This window comes from Arachis hypogaea, chromosome 18 (genome assembly GCF_003086295.3).
Source record: "Arachis hypogaea cultivar Tifrunner chromosome 18, arahy.Tifrunner.gnm2.J5K5, whole genome shotgun sequence".
Classification (NCBI taxonomy): domain Eukaryota; kingdom Viridiplantae; phylum Streptophyta; class Magnoliopsida; order Fabales; family Fabaceae; genus Arachis; species Arachis hypogaea.
Window position 1 is genome coordinate 10525568 of NC_092053.1, and position 21440 is coordinate 10547007.

General features: G+C 38.6%; 2 protein-coding genes across 6 annotated transcripts; one reads left to right on the forward strand and one right to left on the reverse strand.

The window, feature by feature from the left end:
* Positions 1 to 11563: 11563 nt before the first annotated feature.
* On the forward strand, positions 11564 to 14781 carry LOC112770877 (uncharacterized). Of its 5 annotated transcripts, none has more exons than XR_011875969.1 (5): positions 11693 to 12055; positions 12318 to 13610; positions 13800 to 14060; positions 14250 to 14341; positions 14438 to 14781. XR_011875969.1 is itself a non-coding variant. In XM_025815347.3 (5 exons), exons 2-5 carry the CDS (start codon positions 12492 to 12494, stop codon positions 14516 to 14518), a joined length of 1578 nt encoding a protein of 525 aa, XP_025671132.1. In that variant the 5' UTR covers positions 11693 to 12055; positions 12318 to 12491; the 3' UTR covers positions 14519 to 14781. The 5 variants fall into 5 exon arrangements, 3 of the variants coding, with proteins under 3 accessions (XP_025671131.1, XP_025671132.1, XP_025671133.1); XM_025815347.3 differs by having other exon boundaries at positions 14225 to 14341; XM_025815346.3 differs by having other exon boundaries at positions 11564 to 13610; positions 14225 to 14341.
* Positions 14782 to 18100: 3319 nt separating this feature from the next.
* On the reverse strand, positions 18101 to 18858 carry LOC114925842 (uncharacterized). The gene is made up of 2 exons (XM_029295213.2): positions 18440 to 18858; positions 18101 to 18361 (listed from the first exon to the last, which is right to left on the reverse strand). The coding sequence occupies exons 1-2, from the start codon at positions 18830 to 18832 to the stop codon at positions 18185 to 18187; spliced, it is 570 nt and encodes a 189-aa protein (XP_029151046.1). The 5' UTR covers positions 18833 to 18858; the 3' UTR covers positions 18101 to 18184.
* Between the last annotated feature and the right edge of the window lie 2582 nt (positions 18859 to 21440).

Below are 21440 nucleotides of genomic sequence, written 5' to 3' on the forward strand. Positions count from 1 at the left end.
CCCAAAGGGTATTCCTTCCCCTGCGAAGTTGGATAAAGGCAAGGCGATAGTTCATACTTCAGGGGCTGACAAAGACAAGGATGTTGACTTGGATGAAGAGTATTTCGAGGAAGGATATGATGAAATGGTTGGAACTATTTCAATTATTCCAACTGAAATACTTGGGTGAGTATGAAGGCGACCCTGAAGAAGATTATGACATGGATGCTGAAGAATCTTTTTCTTTCATCCAATATGGGGGTGAACCAGGGTATTTTCTGAGGCCTTCTGAAAAACAAAAATCTCATCTTCGCCCACTTCATATTACTACTACTTTAAGCGGAATTAAGTAAATAAAGTTTTAATTGATGGTGGAGCAGCAATAAGTCTCTTACTAGAGAGGATGCTGATGAAAGTTGGTAAGCATCCTGATGATTTGGTTTCCACCAACATTGCTGTGACAGACTTTAGCGGTGCTTCTACTCCCGCGAACGGTCTGGTTACTTTGGGGGTGAAAGTGGAATCTTCTGAGCAAAACACTATTTTTGTGGTGGTGCCTTCGAAGGCAAGTTATAATGCTTTATTGGGTCGAGACTGGATTCACGGTGTTGGAGCTGTATCATCTACTGTGCATCAGAGTGTCCTCCTTTGGACAAAAGATGGAAAGCCTGAAACTGTTAAGGCTGATTCGAATTTGTATGTCGAGTAGCTGCATGTCAATTTTAGGGTATATAGTCCAAAATTGAAGCCTTTAAATGTTGACAGGGTGTTAAATTCTTATAATTGTGAGGGTTGTTATTTGTCTTCAGAAGGCCTGACGTGAAACTGCGCCATCCACATCTTATTGTTTTCCCAACTGGTTGGGATTGTTCATCTTAGAATGGATCCGAGGAGTTATTCGATGGAACATGCTCAAGATGTCTCGGATTACCTGGTAATTTTAAATAATTATATAAGTGATTTCCCTTCAGTAGAGAATAAAGTTGGTTCTTCTGATGAAGTTGGATCATTTAGGAATGCAATTTCTTCTTTTAGTAGCAAGAGTTCGATGTCTTCAATCGAATTTAGTCATGTTTTAAGTTTTTTTTTCATTATGTAGTTCGAATGATATTATTAGTCATACTGCTGATAAAATAGCAGAAGTTCATTATATTGAAAATGAAGCTGTTGTTAAACCAGCAAATGATCAAGTTCATTCTGTTTAATCTGTTGATTTCTCTTTCGATTGCATCTATGATTTAGAACCTTTGTGTTTTGAAAAATATTCAGTAAAAGATGATGATCATTTAAAAGGATTTGAATCCTAAGATCCCTTAGAGGAAATTAATTTGTGATTCTGTTGATGATGTTCGAATTACTTATATCTGTAAAGATCTTGCGGATCCTTTTCGAACTGAAATTTTTCATCTTTTACATGAATTTAAAGATTGTTTTGCTTGGGATTATCATGAGATGTCTGATGTCGATCATTCTCTCGTAGAACATCGATTAGCATTGAAATCAAATGCTCGACCTGTGAAGCAAACTCCTCGACGTTTTGCTCCAGAAATCAATCACAAAATTAAGGAAGAAATAGAATGGTTGATTAAAGCAAAATTTATTCGAACCGCACGTTATGTTGAATGAGTTTCGAATATTGTTCCCGTAAAGAAGAAAAATGAAAAATTAAGGGTGTGCATTGATTTCAGAGATCTGAATAATGCCACCCCAAAGGATGAGTATTTCATGCCAATAGCAGATATATGCTGATCGATTCTACAGTGGAAAGTGAAATTTTAAGTTTTATGGACGGTTATTCAGGATATAACCAAATCTTCATTGCAGAAGATGATGTCCCCAAAACTGCTTTCCGTTGTCCCTGGGCATTATGCACTTATGAGTGGGTAGTTATGCCTTTCGGTTTGAAAAATGCCGGTGCAACTTACCAGCGAGCAATGAATACCATATTCCATGAGTATATTAGGAGATTTATGGAAGTATATATCGATGATGTTATGGTCAAATCGATTTCGGTGGATCAACACATTGATCACTTAAGGAAAGCGTTTGTTACTATGCGACAAAAGGGATTAAAATGAATCCTCTGATATGTGCCTTTGGTGTGTCGGCTGGGAATTTCCTAGGGTTTGTTGTTCAGAAAAAAGGGATTGCAATTGATAAGATCAAGGCCGATGCAATACTGAAGGTTGTGGTAGGCTTAGAGAAGGGTGTTGAATATATGCCTTCCTTTTAAGTTGCTGTTATGACCTTTTTAAAACAAACTTTCAATTCTGATTCTGGTTGTACTCAGCAGCGAAAATTTATGAGACAATTTATTTTTGTCTCATGAATATCAGAAAACAGAACACAACAGAGAAGAGAAAAGCTAACACCAGTATGTATCCTGGTTCGGTTGCCTTGTGCTATGCAACCTGTCCAGTCTCCTCCACAACAATGGAAGAATTTTCACTATAGTTAACAGTATTACATACACTAATTTCACAGGATTGACCCAATCCTTTCACACTCAAGTTCTAACCTAACTTGACATTGGCTATGCTAATACCTAACTATTCACTCTTAGTACTAACCAAACTAAGAAAGAGATACCTCACAGGTACAAGATACAAGACATAGACATACCTAAAGAAACCAGAAAATAACTCTAGACTTTTCTCTCAAGTGTATTACTCACCCTTTTTTCACTCATGGCTTTTACTTGAGCTTACTCACAATGCCTTTTCTCACAAGAAATTACAGAAAGATAAACATAGAAAAGTACATCACAATCTGTAAAACATGAAGGAGATTGACTTCATCAACAGCCTCTTCGCTATGTGCAAAATCAGATTTGCAAACCTCAGATTGAGTTCTTCAGTATTGGCCGAATGCTTCTTTGAAAGAAAGCATTATCCAAGTAGAGGAACTTCTTTTCAGAACACAACTCTCAAACTCTGGTTTTCTCTCCTTGCTTCTGAATGAGCAGAAAGTCTTCTTTTATCTCCTTGCATGTTGCTGGGTTCTTCTTCCTAGGTCAACTCCTTGAGCCTTGAGCTTCACCAACCCACAGACTCACTTTTTCTCATTAAATCTCAGAGTAGAAACTTTGCTTCTGACTTCTCCATCTTGACCGAAAGCCATAAAGCAGCAACCACAAGAGTCTTCCAATGGTCAACTTAATCTAAGCCCTTGAAAACCAACTTGGTCCCCAAGACATGTTTGAGACCGTGGATTTACAGCAGAGAGGAACAGAAATTCTCTTTTCCATATAACTCGAAACGAAGTGGCAGAGAGTTGAAGATGAAGAGAAGAAAGTGTGTTGCATGTAAAAGGAAATGGGTTACCTTTAACCTAAGCTTGATATGGTTTGAATTTGCTGATTAGACTTCTGTGTTTCAAGCTTGGATTTTCTCTTTCTTGCTTCTTTGATGATCACCTTAGGGAAGAGGCTTTCTCTTTCTCTTTCTCACTTTTCTGAGTTTTGTGATTTGACTAAGACAGAGGAGAGAAGAACGTTGCTTTGGGAGTAAGTTGGAGGGATTTGGTGAAATCAACTCGGGCTTGGATCGGATCACTTCTTTTTGCCCGTTTTGATTTTTCCAGCCTTGTTTTCTCATGGGCTCTATTTATTTATTGACCCACCAACCCTGCTATATTATTTTCATACCAATTTGGGCTGCTAAACTAAGTTTTGGCCTGCAACATATAATAAATAATTAGTAACACACACTTATTTATAATCAACACTAATTATTTATTTTACTCAAAAATAATGTTTGTCATCACTAATTAATTTAGTTAATTTCTTAACTCAAAAAATACTAACATTGTCTTTGCCTAAATCGAAAAAAGAAGTGCACTCGTTCCTAGAAAAAGTAAATTATTTTCGAAATTTTATTTCGAATCTTTCTGATCGAACTCGAGTGTTTGCGCCTTTAGTAAAACTAAAGAATGATGCACAGTTCGAATGGACACATGAGCATCAACAGGCATTTGAGTCGATAAAGGCATATTTATCTAAGGCCCCAATAATGGCGAATGTTTGTCCACATGAGCCTTTGAAGTTGTACATTGCAGCATCTACAAACACAATTGGGTGTATGCTAGCACAAGATGATGAGAATGGACATGAACGGGCAAACTCAAGCACACTCATATTCCAACGAATTTCTGAGTATGCAATCGAATTTCTTTTCTGTAGGGTTCCTTCCATGTTTTTATCTTTTTAATTTACCTTTGTTGCAAACTTTATTTTTTAAGCAAATTTATCTTTCAAGTGTTGTTTAATTTCCATGTCGAATTTACATTTTAGCACGTTTAATTTCCGTTTCTAAAGTCCTTTGATTCAATCGAAGGTATTTTAATCGCTTTCTTTAAAATTAAATGCAAACCATTTCGATTTTTTTTACTTTTCGAATCCTTTTACACTTCTTTTAGTCTTTTGCACTTTTTGAATTGATTTTTTATCTTAATTCTTGTCTAATTCGAGGGCCTGTGATATATTTATAGAAAATTAATATCTACAAAAGAAGAGTAGATTTTACTCCCATACTATTAAAATCAAACCACCATCGATTTGTTTAAAATCGACAAAATAATAAGTCAAACAATAGTTTTTTTTTTCTTTCCGTGCCAGGTGATTTATTTATCGATAGTCAGCATAGCCGAGTGAAACCCCATAATGGTCCCTCAGATTCAGCCCGTGCACCAATGTTACCCCTGACTTTCGAAATGCTCTAATTGCACCCTTCAGATTGAGCTCCGTGCGAAATCCTGGTCCCTCCACCCAATTCCGGTGTGACTCAGCAGCCGGAGCGCTGAGCTGGCAGCTTATTGTCCACGTAGGCAGCCTTAAACGGCGCTGTTTTGCGTGGATGGCGTTTATGAATCAGCACGACGTCGTTTTGCCTTGGAGGGGAATTGAAACGTTGCTTGAGGAGGGGGTTGATCATTCGTTAGGCTTTCTCCTACTTCTCTTCAAACGTTTCCTCTCGCTGTCGTCCAGAGAATGGTGTGACATTAGGGCTCTTTCTGGCTATTGCTTGAGTGAGTTCATTGCCAGGAGAAGGAAGTACGCCACAGGTACGAAGTGGTTGAAGCAGAGGCTATCGTCATCGTCAGCTACAACAAGGTTAGTAATACAGAATGTGTAGTTGAAGTTTAAATTTTTTTTTTTTGGTTTTCACTGATGGATGTTCACGTGGTGTCTTGATTGAAGCAGAGTTGATATTCGTTTGGTGTCTTGTTTAGATTTCTGTGTTGTTAGGTTTTTGTGGTTACGTTGTTAGGCAGGGGTTTGGTTTGCTCTGTTTTTTTTCTTCCTCAAAGAAAGGTTGCATGTGTTTAATTTGTTTGTTAACTTATCTGGCAGATGGATGAAGTACTGGACATTATGTTTCATCATGGAGGAAGTTTTGAGAAGAGCGTGGATGGAAAGATTGGTTACTATCCGGACAACAGAAACTGCCTAGGTGATGTTGAGGTGGATAGGTTGGATGTATTTTACCTGAGAAACTATTATAAGGAGCTAGGTTATGACAGAATGAAGGAAGTCTGGTGGCTTGTACCTGGAAAGAGCATAGGGGAGGGATTGAGGAAGTTAAATAGTGATGCAGACCTAAGAGAGATGTGTGAGATGGGTTCACAGAATGCCGGGCTTGTTGATATCTACATTGAACATCAGGTTTCGTCACCTGAACTGATAGAAGGGGAGGAGGTTATGGTATACATTGATGATCAAATAAGGGACCTTGGGACTCAAGCTAAGGAAAATGTTGCAGCTGCCCCAGAAGATGGTTCTAGGCCAAATCATGAAAATAATCCTACTGCTAATGTGAGTCGACCTAGAGAGGAAGGGGTAAAAGCATCTGTTAAGGTGCCATCTGAACAAAAAGTTAAAAAGCAGGTCAAGAACACCCTGAAACAAAGTCAAACAAAAGTTCATAGGAGGTATTGCCTCAGGTCTGCCACTGGGATAAGAGGCACGAAGGCTCAGAAAAGAGGGCAGGGTAGCAAGATCCCAGTGATGTTGATGTCATCTGATGAGGAGTCCTCTAAAACAAATGATAGTTCAGAAGATGAGCCCTATAAACCAGTAAGTGAAGACAGCTCATCTGATTCATGTGCTGCGGACCCTGTTCCTTCACCTAAGGTAAAGGGTAAGAAGAAAACAAGTAAGGGGAGTGCTTCACAGGATAAGGGTAAGGGAAAGAATAAGATGAAGGAGAAGATTTGTGTTGATGAAGATGCTTATGTGGAGGGTAATTCTGATGTTGAAGTAGATTTTGGAAAAGTTAGAACTGATAAGAATGATGATTATGATGCATACGATCCTGGGACTGATTCTGATGGTGCCAACTCTTGGCATTCATTGGAGATGAAAACCCCACCCAATTCTGAAGACGAACTAGAAGAGGAGACCGAGTCTGATGAGGTGTTTCCTATTTTCAGAGAGGGGGCTAGGTTCGGGGAGCTTCACTTGGAGGTTGGAATGAAGTTTAATACAAAGTGGGATTTCAAAGAGGCTGTTAGGGAGTACACCATCCAGGAGGGGAGGCGTATTCGGTTCAATAAAAATGATAGGAATAGGCTTAGGGCAGTTTGCAAAGTGAAGGAATGTGGTTGGGTCATCTTTGCTTCCAAGGACAGAGACAATACTTGCTGGCAAGTGAAGACTTTCAGAGATGATCACAGCTGTGCAAGGGAGGATAAGAACAGAGCAGCCAATCGTAACTGGGTTGCTAGTAAGCTGGTGAAGAAAGTCAGAAAGTATCCCAACTTCAGGCATTGTGATGCAAACACCTTCTTCAAGACCAAGTATGATCTGTCATTGAATAGGAACTCGATTTCTAGGGCATTGTCTGATGCTAGAAACCTTGTATACGGTGATGAAAAGGCTCAGTATGCAATGGTGAGGGACTATGGGGAGACACTGCTGAAGACAAACCCGGGTTCAACTGTGGAAATTTGCACCATCCCACAGCCAAACAGTGAAGTGATATTTGAGAAAATGTATGTGTGTTTAAGTGGCTGCAAGAATGGATTTAAGGCAGGATGTCGTCCACTCATTGGACTTGATGGTGCTTTCCTGAAAACTGTCTTTGGAGGGCAGATTCTCTCAGCTATTGGGCAGGATGCAAACCACCACATATATGTCATTGCTTGGGCAGTTGTAGAAGTTGAAAATACTGCCAACTGGAAATGGTTCCTCGAACTACTGCACGCAGATTTGGGAGATTACAAGACACATGGTTGGTGTTTCATATCTGATATGCAAAAGGTACACTACTGCTAATCCCATCTGATTTAGTTTCCAGTTTATTTGCGTCAATGTGTTACAATATCCTTGATCTGTAAGAGGCCTGCTGATATCTGAGTTGAACTAATGTAGATGCACGATAGTAAAAGTTAGGGACATTTATGGTGCCTTTGTTAGAAACTCAGGGACTATTATGGTGAAAATTAAAAAAGTCAGGGACTAGTATGGTGATAATAAAGAAAGTAGGGGTCTAAACGGGTGAGGATATAACTATGCATTCAAGAGACTTCTCTCTGCTGTATTTGTGTTAATTATTATTGGCATCCACTCTGTGTTGCAGGGACTCATAAATGCTGTACAGGAGGTGATGCCCAATGTGCATCACCGTTTCTGTGTGTGGCATTTGTGGAAGAATTTCAACAAGCAATGGAAAGATCTAGAGCTAAGAGGGTTGCTATGGGATTGTGCACGAGCCACAACATTCGAGGAATTCAGGGAACATAGGGAAAAGTTAAAGAGGCTTAATCCGGAGGCATGGGTATACCTGGAAAAGTGGCCAACACATTCTTGGACAAGATCTCAGTTCAGTCACAAGCCAAAGTTGGACTCAATATGTAACAATGCGTGCGAAGTATTCAACGCAAAGATTAAGGAAGCTAGGAGGAAGCCTATAATCACACTGCTGGAAGAGGTTAGGATGTTCGTTATGAGGACAATGGCCAAAAATAAAGTGAAGTTGGATAATCATGTGGGGATACTTCCCCCAGTGATCAAGAGCAGGCTGGAGAAGCTGAGGAAGGAATCTAGGCAATGGCAACCAATCTGGGCTGGAGACACCGGATACGAGAAGTTCGAGGTACATGGACACCCTACACACCATGTAGTGGATCTGGGGAAAAGGCTATGTACTTGTCAGTTTTGGATGCTAACAGGTAATGTCTTTATCTGTGGCTTATTTATTTTAATACTCTGCCTAGTGAGTCTAATTACTCTGGACCTACTTGTTATTGTTGATGATGGTGTTGCAGGAATCCCATGTGTGCACGCATGTGCTGCTATTGCTAGGGTCAACAAGTGGCCAGAGGATTTCTGCCACAAGCTCCTCACAATGGAGTCCTATAAAGCCACTTATTCCCACCACATAAATCCTTTACCTGGCCAACAATTATGGGAAAGATCTGAGGCCAACAGACCATTGGCACCTTTGGTTAAGAGGAAACCTGGACAGCTCCAAACCAAGAGAAGGAAGGACGCGGATGAGGGGAGTCACTCTAGCAAGAAATCCAAGCCAACCACCACTCTAAAGAGACAGCTACGACCATTCACTTGCAAGTATTGCTTGCAGAAAGGTCATACAAAAAGGGGGTGTCAGAAGAAGAAGGCGTCTGAGGTTGCAGAGGCTGAGAAGAAGAAAGCTGCGGCGGCTGCTGCTAAAGATCCTAAGGCTGCTGCTCAGAATGCAACTGCAACTGCCACTGCGTCAGCTACAACAACTACTTCCAATGCACCTCAAACTGCAAGTGCCTCTGCTACTGCTACAGGCTCTGGAATTGCAACAGCGTCCGCTACTGCTACTGCTACTGCCTCTGCCCCTGCTCCTGCCACTCTTGTGGATGTGGATGTCCAGCAGGCTGAAATTGATTTGTCGCAGCCCTCCTACTCTGAAGCTGAAAACTCCCAAAAGGTATTTGTTTAATAATGTTTCATGTAATGTTTCTATTATTACTTGTCTTATTTTATAGGCTTTATGTCAAATATTTTCTGTATTGCAGCAGCATGAACAAACCATGAACACACCTACAAGACCTGGGAAACTGCCACTTAGAAGAAGGTCACCTCCTCCAGCTGGCTCTGCATCAGTCAATCCAATGGAGGGAGCTAGTGAGGCAACTGCAGCAAGGCTTGCCAACTTCCTGAAGTTTGTACCAACCCCAGGGTTCAAACCGCCAAGAAAGAAGTGAATATCATCCTAGCGTTAGGTTGAGATTATGACAGATTGTAACATTTTGTGAAACAATTATCTTAGTCTCTTTTGTTTGGTCATGGTGATTGATTTATAGACACCTCTGCAACTTTTAAATACTAATTAAGTTGCTAGAATCTACCTAAAACAATGCTCAGAATTTTTTGGCTTGTTATTGTTATCAATGCATTATTGCAAAATTTTATATGAACTATTTTTATTGTGATTCAGTTATGAATTGTGCCTTATGTAAGCTCATCCTACTGTTGCTTATCCATATCAATTATGTTTACAAGAACAAAACCAAATAGTCATTCAACATATCAAAAACAATCTAATGTTAATTACATTGTTCATAAACTGGATTACACTGGTTCTGTGTTTCAGCTCTCACCCTAATCAAACCTTCAACAGTAACATCAACACAAACACAACTAACATAAATACCCCTAAACCAAGCACTTGGACCATCAGCTTACATTTCTCACATCTGCTTCCAGTTTGCCCACCTTCCATGCAATGTTCATCTTCATCCCACCTTGCTCATCTTCTTCATCAGACTTCAGCGGCACCTCATCCTTTACCGCATCTGCCCAGACAAATAACCCACACCAATTCTTTCCACTGGTCTGCAAACATGCATCAACCTTATCAAACAACTACCTCAAGTAACCAACACTATAAATTTCAGCCAAATGTCAGCCAGTAATTGCACTCACGTTATAATTCGGACACCCGAAGAACGGCTTATTAGGATGACTCTCCGTCCCTGACCACCGAAGCATAGGCCTACACCCACAACCACACCACTCGGGAACTCCTGAACGCCGGGCACGCACATTGTTCCCTCTCCAGATTCCAGTCGCAGATGAGCGATTCGACCTACGAGAAGCTTGACTGTCACTCATGGCGGGAGAGGACGAAGAAGAAGAATAAGAGGGAAGAAGAGGGAGAGTTGGACGACGAACCAATTCACATACGAAGAGGGAAGAACAACTTAGGGTTTATAGTTGGTACCAGGGACTAATTCAGTGAATTTCGACATTGCTTGAAGATCCTCCACATCAGCTAGCCGTTTAAGGCTGCCTACGTGGACAATAAGCTGCCAGCTCAGCGCTCCGGCTGCTGAGTCACGCCGGAATTGGGTGGAGGGACCAGGATTTCGCACGGAGCTCAATCTGAAGGGTGCAATTAGAGCATTTCGAAAGTCAGGGGTAACATTGGTGCACGGGCTGAATCTGAGGGACCATTATGGGGTTTCACTCCAACATAGCCATCAAAATTTATGGACACCATAAACGACACCTTGTTGGTATCGTATATTCTACTATTCTTTCAAAGAATAAAACTATATTATAGGTCAAATTTGTGCTTATAAATTTTTTAAAAATTTAAAATGATAAATCTTTTAGTCTCATTTGCATAATCTATAGTTCACACTCTAGTTAAACACATCATACTCTAATATCACTGTAAAAATTTGTTAAAAGTAATAATTCAGTTACGATTTTTTAAATGATAGAGTCTTATTTGAACATTGAATAAAATTGAAGAAACTTGCATATCAATTAACCAAAAATATTAAGACGTCTAAAACGGTTGATTCTCATGATCTACGATTCTATGTAAATGCAGATCACAATATTTGTGTGTCACTGTTAATGTTAAGTCATGCCCTTTTGATTGAACCTCTTTCTTATGGGTGGGAATAAAGAGGATGAAATGGAATATTCACTCTTATTATGCCTTCCTTGATATGATTAAGATAGGAAATAAATAAATAAAATATGAGATCCAGATTTATACCAACTCAATAATGAAAAAAACTATACCATCTTATAAATATAAAATATACCTGTTTATTATATATTGTGCTCAATTATTCAACAAACTAAAATAATGTGATATGTGTATCTTTCATATCTATCTATGGTAGAGCATTAGAGCTAAATGCTAATAATAATTAGGTTAGTTTTAGAAATTATGAAATTATTTGAGACTAGGATAGTGAAAAAAAAAATTTAATTACTCTATTGGTTCAATAGTTTTGCGAAATTTTAATTAGGTCTTTATATTTTTTTAATTAAATTTTTAAACTAAATTTTTTTTAATTAAATCTTTAATTAGCTTAATTATATAAAAAATTGACTAAAAAAAATTAGTGCAGAAATTCAAATAAAAAATATAAAAATTTAATTAAAAAAATAAATTAGTGTAAATATCCAATTTAAAAAAAAATATATAAAAATTTAATTAAAAATTTCGCAAAACTATAAATATCAAATCAATAATTAAACAAAAAAAATTGTCTAAAAGCATCTAAATTCAAAATTCGAATCTGCTTCAACTCCCAGTAATCTGGTAGTCCCTTATCCAAAAAGCTTCAACGGCACTCAAGCACCGTTAGATCGACAAGAATCAAACGGCCAGAAACGAATCCGGCACAGATCACCAAACTCCTCACACCCACCGATGCGGGGCACTATTTAATCCACCACGAGAATCGTGCTACTACCATCACATTTTCATAGCCATAACAAATACTCTTCATTTCTCCAATTGAAATTTCAGTTACGATTAGTTTTCCCTTTTTTCTTCTCTCTCTCCAGTTTCTTTTTCATTTTCTTGGTTTATTTTCTTTCTTTCCCTCTCAATTTTCCCTCACTTTATCGCGCTTTCTCTCCGTCCAAACACCTTCCCCTTCTCCGTTTCTCTGCGGCAGATGGAGATGCCAATGGAGGATTCGCGCTCCTGTGAAGTTCTCTCACTGCTCCTCGACGCCTTCATCAGACATGCTCGATCTCCGCAATTACCTAACACTTCTTCTATACGTGCCACGCAACGAATATCTGGTTTTACGACGTCGTTTTGAAAAGGTTCTTCCTCCACTTCGATTTAGCTGTTTTACTCTTCTCGCTTTTTCGGTGTTCGTCTTTTGTTCTTCGCTGTTTAGCTCGAAATTCCAGGAATTAGGATAGTTGACTTGCGGCTTCTTGCCATGCGTTTCGAATTCTTGCTGTTTGTGTTGGTCAATGCTTGTGCGGGAGCTGAATTTTAGTCAAATTTCCTGTCGATTGAAACTGTTGTCAGTATGAAAAATCTTTTCTGTCTTGCTGTTGTGGAAATTGGAATCCCTAGGATTTGGAGCTGAGCTAGCATGAGTTTTCGTGGAATCTTGATCTGGAAGAAGCGTTAGAAGCTTGTGTTTTTTGTAATTTTGGAGCAATTCTCGTTGTATCTGAGTGTTTGTGGTGGTTCTTGAAGTTTGTGGTGTTGAATCTTGGATTTGGTTGCTTTTGGAGGAAATTCGAAATGAGAGGGAAGAATAAAGGACTTTCGAAGGCTACTATTGCTGAGCTGAAAGAACAATTGGCAAAGAAAATACTGAGAAATGTTAGAGCACAAGGGCATCCCTACGTTGAGCTACGTAAGCTTGGAAAGAAGAACAACGTTTTTTTCTGCATTCTGTGTCTTAAGACGTGTTTCACTGATGATGTTCTGTATCAACATTTGAGAGGCAATTTGCATACGCTGAGACTGTCTACTGCTAAGATCACTCTTCTGAAACCAAATCCCTGGCCTTTTAATGATGGTCTTGTTTTCTTTCATAATTCAAGTGAAACAGATAAAGACTTGGAAACAACAGATGCTAGTCGGATAAAGCTGTTGAAGCTTACAGACATTGACAGTGACAAGGATCTCTCTCTTGTGAAGATTGATGAACCCATTCAGTCAGATGTTCAACCAAGTTCAGCTGATGATACACTGGATGATGGTCATACTTTGGTGATTCGGAAGTTGCAATTTGGGGACGAAAATGTTGATATAAAGGTCAGGAATATAGGCTGGGGAAAGATTGCTGCCAGGTTCCTTGAGAAGGATCATCGGGTCAGCGGGGTTAGAAGAATATGGTGTGAATGGTTAGGACAAGAGAAGAATGTTGAACAAGATTATGGCAAGGTTACAAAGCATGATTTTGCTCTTGTTATTTTCTCCTATAATGGTGACTTGGGGCGGATATTTGAAGAAGACAAGTCATCTCTGCCGTCTGCTAGTATGTCAGAGTCAGAAAGTGAGAGAGATGATGGCCGAAAGAGAAAGAAAATATCGTCATTGTCATCTGCTAGTGTGTCAGACTCAGAAAGTGAGGGAGATGGAGGCCGAAAGAGAAAGAAAAGATCACATGATTCGTCTACAGAAACCTCAAAGGATTCCACGACAAGATTGCCTATTGATCAAAATGACAAGCAGCTTCTTGCTCAAATAATTTCGAGCAAGGCTGCAAGAAAAGAATTGAGACGGCGAAAACGGATAGCAGCAGAGAAACTATGTAATGTATGTCATCAAAAAATGTTTCCTGGTAAAGATGTAGCAGCACTTCTGAATTTAGAGACTGGAAAACTAGCATGCAGTACTCGGAATAAGATTGGGGTAAGGACATTTTGTTATCTTGAGTTAGTTATTGGTTTAATACAACTTGAAATAGAATCTTGTGATATTGAATTTGAAATTACATTTCAAAAAATGGTTTTTTTTTTTTTTTTTTTTTTCTTTTTTTAGTATTACATGTGTTACATTTATCAGATTAAAACAATACTGACACGTGACATTTACTTGCAGTTATTTCATGTGTTTCATGCTTCCTGCATTATACACTGGATACTCATGTGTGAATCTATCATAATAAAAAATCGACTAGTACTTCCAACTAGACGAGCAGCAAAGAAGAAGGCTGTAGTTAGCGATAACCAAACTGTGAAAAGAGATGACCCTGAAAAACGAATTAAATGTGTATTCTGCCCAGAGTGCCAGGGTACTGGTATGGCCACCACTGATGTTGATGAGCATAGCCTTGAGCGTACACCCTTTACATTGGATGAGGTTTGATCATTACTTGGATAATCCTTGCTTCGTCTTTCAACTTTTATTAAACATGCTTTAGCCCATTTTTTTAAGGAAAAGAACAAATAAATTGTTTCAGTATCAATATTTCCTTTGGTAAATATTTGATGTGTCTCAAAATAAGATTATTCGAAAATCTTCAGAAATTCAAGTTCCAAATGCTGACAGTTCATGGACGCCTGAATTGGATAAAAAATCCCGAAGTGGTGCAGAATTGCTCAATTGGTCTTGACTTCCCTCCATCGGAGGAGGTATTTCAGGTACCCAAATCTTTTTTATGCATTAGTTTCATATAAATTTGGGCAATGTTGCGTTTTGCATCTTAAGGTAATATATTGCGTTTGCTGTGCTTGTAGGAAAAAGTTGAACCCATAAAATTGCTGCCTTTTTATCGTGCTGAGCTTGAGTGTGGTGACGGTGCTCAGAGTGGGGCATAGGATTTTTGCTTACCCTGGGATTGATTCTCACATAACAATTAGATAATCTTTTACATATTGCCGTCTGTTAATAATTGTAAGAACTATGAGTAATTGTGTAGCTTTTCAGGTTAAGGTAGGTTTGCCAGATTTGGATATATAAACCTCGTAGACTAGAGACCTGATTAAGCATTGGGATTGTACATTGATGACATACGTGTACAATGTAAGTAGTACATAATTCGAAAACTAAATCACAGTGAAGTCAGTGTTGCTACTCTAAATCAAACATATAATAGCTTAGTTGCGTATGAAATACGAATACTGTATCGGAGAGTTGAACAAAAGAGTGAGAACGAGGTCTCATGAGTGGCAAACGAAAGAAATAGCCACTCAGTTGCAACTCAACACAATAAATTAGCATATTTGCACCAAAGCAAAACTAATTTAGAAACTTAAAAGATGGCTCAACCGTCTTAAGTATCTCGGGTAAATTGACTAATAAATTCTCTTATCTATGATTCTACAGTCATTTGTACGCCCAAATACCATCAATTTGCACCTTTGTGTATTGTGGATATACAAGTCAAATTAATATTTTAATAAAAATTTAGTTCAGAAGTGATTTTAGTGTTCTAAATATACTTGTTAAAAAGATAATGTTTTTTTTTGGTTATCTTTTGTGTATTTAATGCATAAATAGTCTTTTGAATAATTTTTAATATTTTTTTCTTTTATAGTTTTTTAATTAATATTTAATCACTTATTAGAAAAATCTTAATAAAAATAATTTAGCTGGCATAATGTATTGACGATATATAGATAATTACAGTAGTATCAGTGTCCAAATTTTTAAAAGTAGTTGCATGATGAAGTCTAATTTTATGTGAATTATTGTATGCATTTTAGGGATTTTATGTAATTTTTTTATACTTTTTGTGCTTAAGTGACTAGATTTGTAACTCTTGATTCTAAATGTGATTAATGAGAAATTTTTATGATTTTTGGCCATAAATTAAATAGGTTTGAATCTTTAATCATCTACTTGGTATTTTGATATGTTTGTTAGTGTTTTAGGTTAATTTAGGTTTAAGGGAGAGTAGAAAATATGGCTAAAAGAGAAAAGAATCACAAAATAAAAAGTTCAGCATTTTTTGTCTCGCCCAAACGAGAAAATTTAGTCTAAACGAAATTTTTCGCTTAAGCGACAGTGCTGTTACGTGCCTGGATGAATGAGCACGTAGACTTGCGATTTGGGCCCCAAAAAGGCCTCAAGCATCAGATTTTTGAAGTATTTCAACGAAGAATATAAGGGAAAACACTAAATAGTCTCATGTTTAGTTTTATGATGTTTTAGTTAAAATTCTAGAGATAGAAGCTCCAACTTCTCTCTAGAATTCTAGGGTTTCTAGTTAATTTTCTCTAGTTCTAGATTTTAGTTTTGTTTACTTGTAGTTTTGAGCTTATAATTTTTTATTTTGCTATTTTAGTTTCTTAGATTTTTTTGTTGCTTTCTCTATTTTGCTATTTTTAGTTTATGAATTATTGTTGAATTCTAATTTTTCTTTAATGCAACTTGATGTTTTATGTTTTATTCATACTTAATTGAGTTGTTATTATTGCTTTCTTGTAATAGTTAGTTGTAGTTTTTATTAATTTTAGTAATTTATGATGTTTTTCTTTTATGCACACCAAGTGTTTGACAAAATGTTTGAATTAGTTATAGAGTCTATTTTTCATTCTTGACTTGGATTGGAAATCTGGGTAATCTTGAGTTACTAATGCCCAAGTTGATTGATAATTTAGAGATTTTAATTAATCTTGTTTCCATTGATGCTAATCTTTTACACTAATTAGATTTACTCTTTGTAATTATCATGTTGTGGTTAGTGACAAGGATGGTGATCCTTAACCCTCAACCCTTATAAAGATCATTTTAGCATTTGAATTTGTTTTCATTTTCTAGTTAATTTTCTTAATTGCTTTTAGTCTAATTTCTCTTGCTGTTTAGATATTGCATTGCTCTTTAATTTCTTGTTATTTCAATTCTTGTCAATTATGAACGAACCCCTTTTTTTCATAGGCAATAATTGAGCATTCAATTGTGATTTCTAGAGAGAACGACTCGGGATTAAACTCCCGGTTATTGATTTGAATTTATGATATCTTTTACTAAACTTTGAAGAGGGTTGAATTCTAGTTTAGAGTTACGACGAATCTTGAACTTTATACTTGTGAATTTTTAAAATGGTGTTTAGCGCCCGTTCATCGTCATAAGAGTTAATACTCACACTGACCCCTGAAATTTGACCTCCAACTCAATTTAGTCCTTTAATTTTCAATTGACCCAAATTATACTTTGAAATTTTAAGACATGACTCAAGTTGGCCCTCCGTCCATTTCCATAGTAGTCCCTGAGATTCACGCAATTACTCATAGTAATCCCTAAGATTTCGAATTCCCTATTGTAGTCCTCCAGATAGAGCTCCGAGCACTCAAACTAGTCCCTGGCCATATTTCAGGTGATGACTCATCACCGGAACGCTGACGTGGCCTAAGATTGCCACGCTGGACTGCTGCAGCTAGCTGAGCTGGCTAAGTTCCAATTTTTACCCAGATTGGTCCCTCGTAGTATAATTAACCCTAAATCCCCAAATTCTCATACACCTCCCCTCTTCGTCTTGTTCACCTCTTCTTCTTCCTCTTCCATACACTTGTTCCTGTTCATGCACTCTCATCCGGGGCTGCTACTGATGTCGATGATTGGTGGAGGTAGCACTGGAGGTGGAAGCTCTGTTCGTTCCCCATCTAGCTGGAATTGGAGTAGAACGCAAACGAAGAGCAGAAGATCGGCGCCGCCAGAATGGTGCGGCTGTGGCTGTAGGCCAGTTCTCAGATGGTCTGGCACAGATTCGAATCCGAACAAACCGTTCTATGGCTGCCCCAATTATAATGTAGGTTAGAGTAATCACTTTTGTTGCTGTTATTCTCCTCCCCTGACTGTTCTTGTGTTGTTATGCCTCCCCTGACTATTCTTGTGCTGTTCCTCTCCAAACTTTGATCCTTTATTGGTTGCAGACAAGTGGGAAGAGATGGTGCGGGCTTTTTGTGTGGGCAGATTCTGTGAATGAGGAACATGTTGAAAAGTCAGAATCATGTGGTGATGAAGTGAAGATCAACGTTGATTGGAGGCTTCGAAGGTTGGAGGAGGATGTCCAGATGCAAAAAGTGATGACCCAGTTGTTAGTGTTAGGTGTGTGTGTATTGACAGTGTTGTTGGTGATCCTGTATTGTAAATGATGAATGAATTGGTGGTTTTGGGTTCCTTGTTATCAACATTTGTAAAAATCTGCTTCTTGATGGAATGAAAAGTGTTATTAACTATGAAATTGTTGTTAATTTAAATTCCATTGTGTATGAAAAAAAATAAAGAAACTGCTTCTTGAATGGTAAAGCACATAGCATAGCATATTAACATAAATTCCATTGTCTATCAAGAAACAATAAAAGTTGACTGTAAAAGGCAGCCTAGAAACCATGTTGCTGCTATCAGTAGTTTCATCAAAAGCAAGGCCAAGGCATACCAAAAAGGCCTTTGCATCACAGTTTACCATCTAGTCATTATACGATAGAAAATACTAATAACAAAACACAAAACAGAAACTCCTAAGTACATATATCTAGTATTCAATTCTTCTTTCTTGGAGGCCTAAATCCTGGCGTTGGGATGAACTGCATCAAGTTGGCAAACTTTGAAGATGTTGCTGAAGATGCACCCTGCAAGGGATTCACTGTTGGTGCGGTTGGCTGATTAGAGGATCGTCTTCGTGGTGACAGCTTGGAAGGTCTTTTCGGTGCAGGATCCTATAGGAGAAATAAGTGGCATTAACTACTATTTATGCATGGAAATAACAACATACTCAAATGTAAAATTTTAGTTACCTTTTCAGAATCCTCTTGCTCAGAAGCAGAAGGCTGAGTTAATTCGATCTCCTGGGGATTGCTTCCCAAATCTGCTTGGCCAGACACGTCTTGGGGCTGATGAACCGGCTTCTCAGGCACAGTATGAACTTCATCATTTTTCTTCTTCTCAGCTGCCTTGGCGGCAGCGGCAGCGGCTGCTGCTGCAGCAGCAGCAGTAGCAGCATCAGCATCTTTTTTCTTTTTGCAGCCTCTCTTTGTATGCCCCTTATCACCACAGTAACTGCATGTAAATGCACCCAGCTGTCTCTTTAGGTGTACACCATCTGCAGTGTTGCCTGAGAGTTTTGGGTCAACTTTAGGCTTCTTAGTTCCAGAAGCACTCTTCTCGTCCGCATCCATCCTCCGCTTCATCTTTAGTTTTCCAGGTTTTGTCTTGATTTTAGCAGCAGACCGTGTGCATGGTCTCCTGGAAATACTTGGTCTCTTGGACAGTTTCTGCTTCTTGCTCCTATCTGATTTGGTGTTCTGACTGGATTTCGTGGGCTGGCTGATTTTGGTGGGCTTGGTGAGCTGGATGGGCTTCGTGAGCTTGGTGGGCTTGGTGGGCTTGGTGGACTTGGTAACTTTTGGGGAGTTGTTCTTCTTCACAGGTTTGGTTGTCTTGGAAGGATTGGCAGTTTTGGAGTGTGATGGTTGTGATTGCCGTGGAGATGTTCTGTTTTTTTTTTTACTGGATTTGCAAGAAGTGTTGGGTACAACCTTAGGGATAGGAGGAGCAACTATGATTGCATGAGTCTCTGTAACTGGGGGACTCACATCAGTATCTGTACCTGCATTACATCCCTCTCCACCATGATCATCCAAGTACACAACTGTGTTATCTCCCTCTAACACCTCCGGCACTGACACTGTATGCTCGAAATATATATCAATCAATCCCTCATTTGTTCTAGCACAATTCACCATGTCTCTTATGTCTTTGTCACTGTTTACATTTCTCAACCCCTTCTCCAAACATTTTCCAGGAACATGCCACCAGCACTGTTTAATGTCATTGTACCCAAGCTCCCTATGGTAGTTCCTTATGTAGAACACATCTAGAGTATCAGTGTCTAGATCACCTAAACAGGCCTTATTGTCCGGAGAATATATCATAATTCCTTCTGCATTTTTTTTGAAGTCACCCCCATGATGAAACATGATGTCCAACTTCTCCTCCATCTGCAAGAAATTTAAAATTTTTACAATACATAGGGAGAATTTGAAAGCCTATTCATGCATTAAAAAGGAAAAATAATCACCACAAGAAAACTTTTTTTTCCAAACCTCCATACTAATCCCTGTTTCTTCCCTGTTTCATTGGTATTACAGCAACCCCACAAACCCCAACCAACATTCAAACCCTAGACACTACAATGACACCAAAACTCCAGAACCTCAACAACACTGACCAATGCTATCATCAAACAACACTGTATTCAAAATGCAAACTTAAAAAAAAAAGGTTACCTTGAGTCTGATCACAACGTCAGAACCTCGTCTTTGTGGTGAACGAAGGGAAGGGAAGAGCAACAACAACTTCTGATCAGATGACTTCTTCTCTTAAATTTTTGTTAACCCAGCACATACAACCCTACGGCTACGCCATTGTTGGGGAGATGAAGAAGAACTCAGAAGGTGGAAGAAGAAGAGACGAAGTGTTTGTGTTGGTGGAGAAAACTGTTTTTCATATTAAGTAACAACTATACGGCGTCGTTTTTGGCTTTCAAGGGCGCCAAACCCAAAACGACGTCGTTTTGGACATGTCCCACGTGGCAATCTTAGGCCACGTCAGCGTTCCGGTGATGAGTCATCACCTGAAATATGGCCAGGGACTAGTTTGAGTGCTCGGAGCTCTATCTGGAGGACTACAATAGGGAATTCGAAATCTTAGGGATTACTATGAGTAATTGCGTGAATCTCAGGGACTACTATGGGTATTTACTCGTCGTTTTGCTGTTCACACATAAACGACGTTATTTTAGTTCCTTTGTTACACAAACTGACCCCTTTCTTCTTTCTCTTCCTAATTTGAACAGTAAACCCCCAACTCTCTCTATTTCACCTCAGTTCATCGTTACTGCGCCTCTCGCCAGATCTACCACATCGTGTACTCACGAATCGTGTCTCGCCTTTCTCCTCCATCTCGCTTCCTGCTTACTCTCTCACACAGGCACACTCATAAATCTGTCGCCACCCACCGCACAGTTGCTTCCATGTCACCGTCTCTTTTACGTCTTGTCCCGACTCCTGTGCATCTCCGGCACTACGTCTGTTGTCTCCGTCCGTGGCTCGCCTTTGCTACGTTGTCGCGTCTACTTGTTCATGTGCCACTGTGTGTCTCTCATCGTCATCATCGTGTCCTTATCCGATGGGGCTTTTATCGCTGCTTGTGTCGCTTCTGCCTCTTCCTCATCAGTCTTTGCATCATCGTGCTTGGTCTCCCTATTCTCCCTCCGCATTTTGTCTTCACATTATCAGGTAAGCTTTTTAATTTTTTTTAGTTTCAGTTATTATATTATAATACGTTAATTTGTTGCTATTTTTATATAATTATGGTGAATTGAGCCGTTGCTTTTATATTATTACGATGAATTGAGCCTTATTCTTTTTTCTGATTTTTTAATTTTATTCTCAGACAACAAATAAAATCATTAAAGAGGAGAAAGAAGAAGGGTCAATTGAAATATTTTTAAACGTTAGAGACAAAATTAAATCAAAATAAACATTAGAGATATTTTTAAAAAAGTTCAAAAATATTAAAAATAAAAAATGTACTTTACCCAAAAATTAAAAATGACATATTTTTAGAATTTAATGTTCACATTTTGTCTATAAAGCATGGACACTTCGTTGAGTTGTCGTGTCCGCGTGTTGGACACATTTCAGATATGACACTCATCGACGCTCGTTCGATACGCGTGTTTGCCGTGTCCAACCGTGTCTTACTAAAAAATAAAAATTTTTTCTCTGGACACAC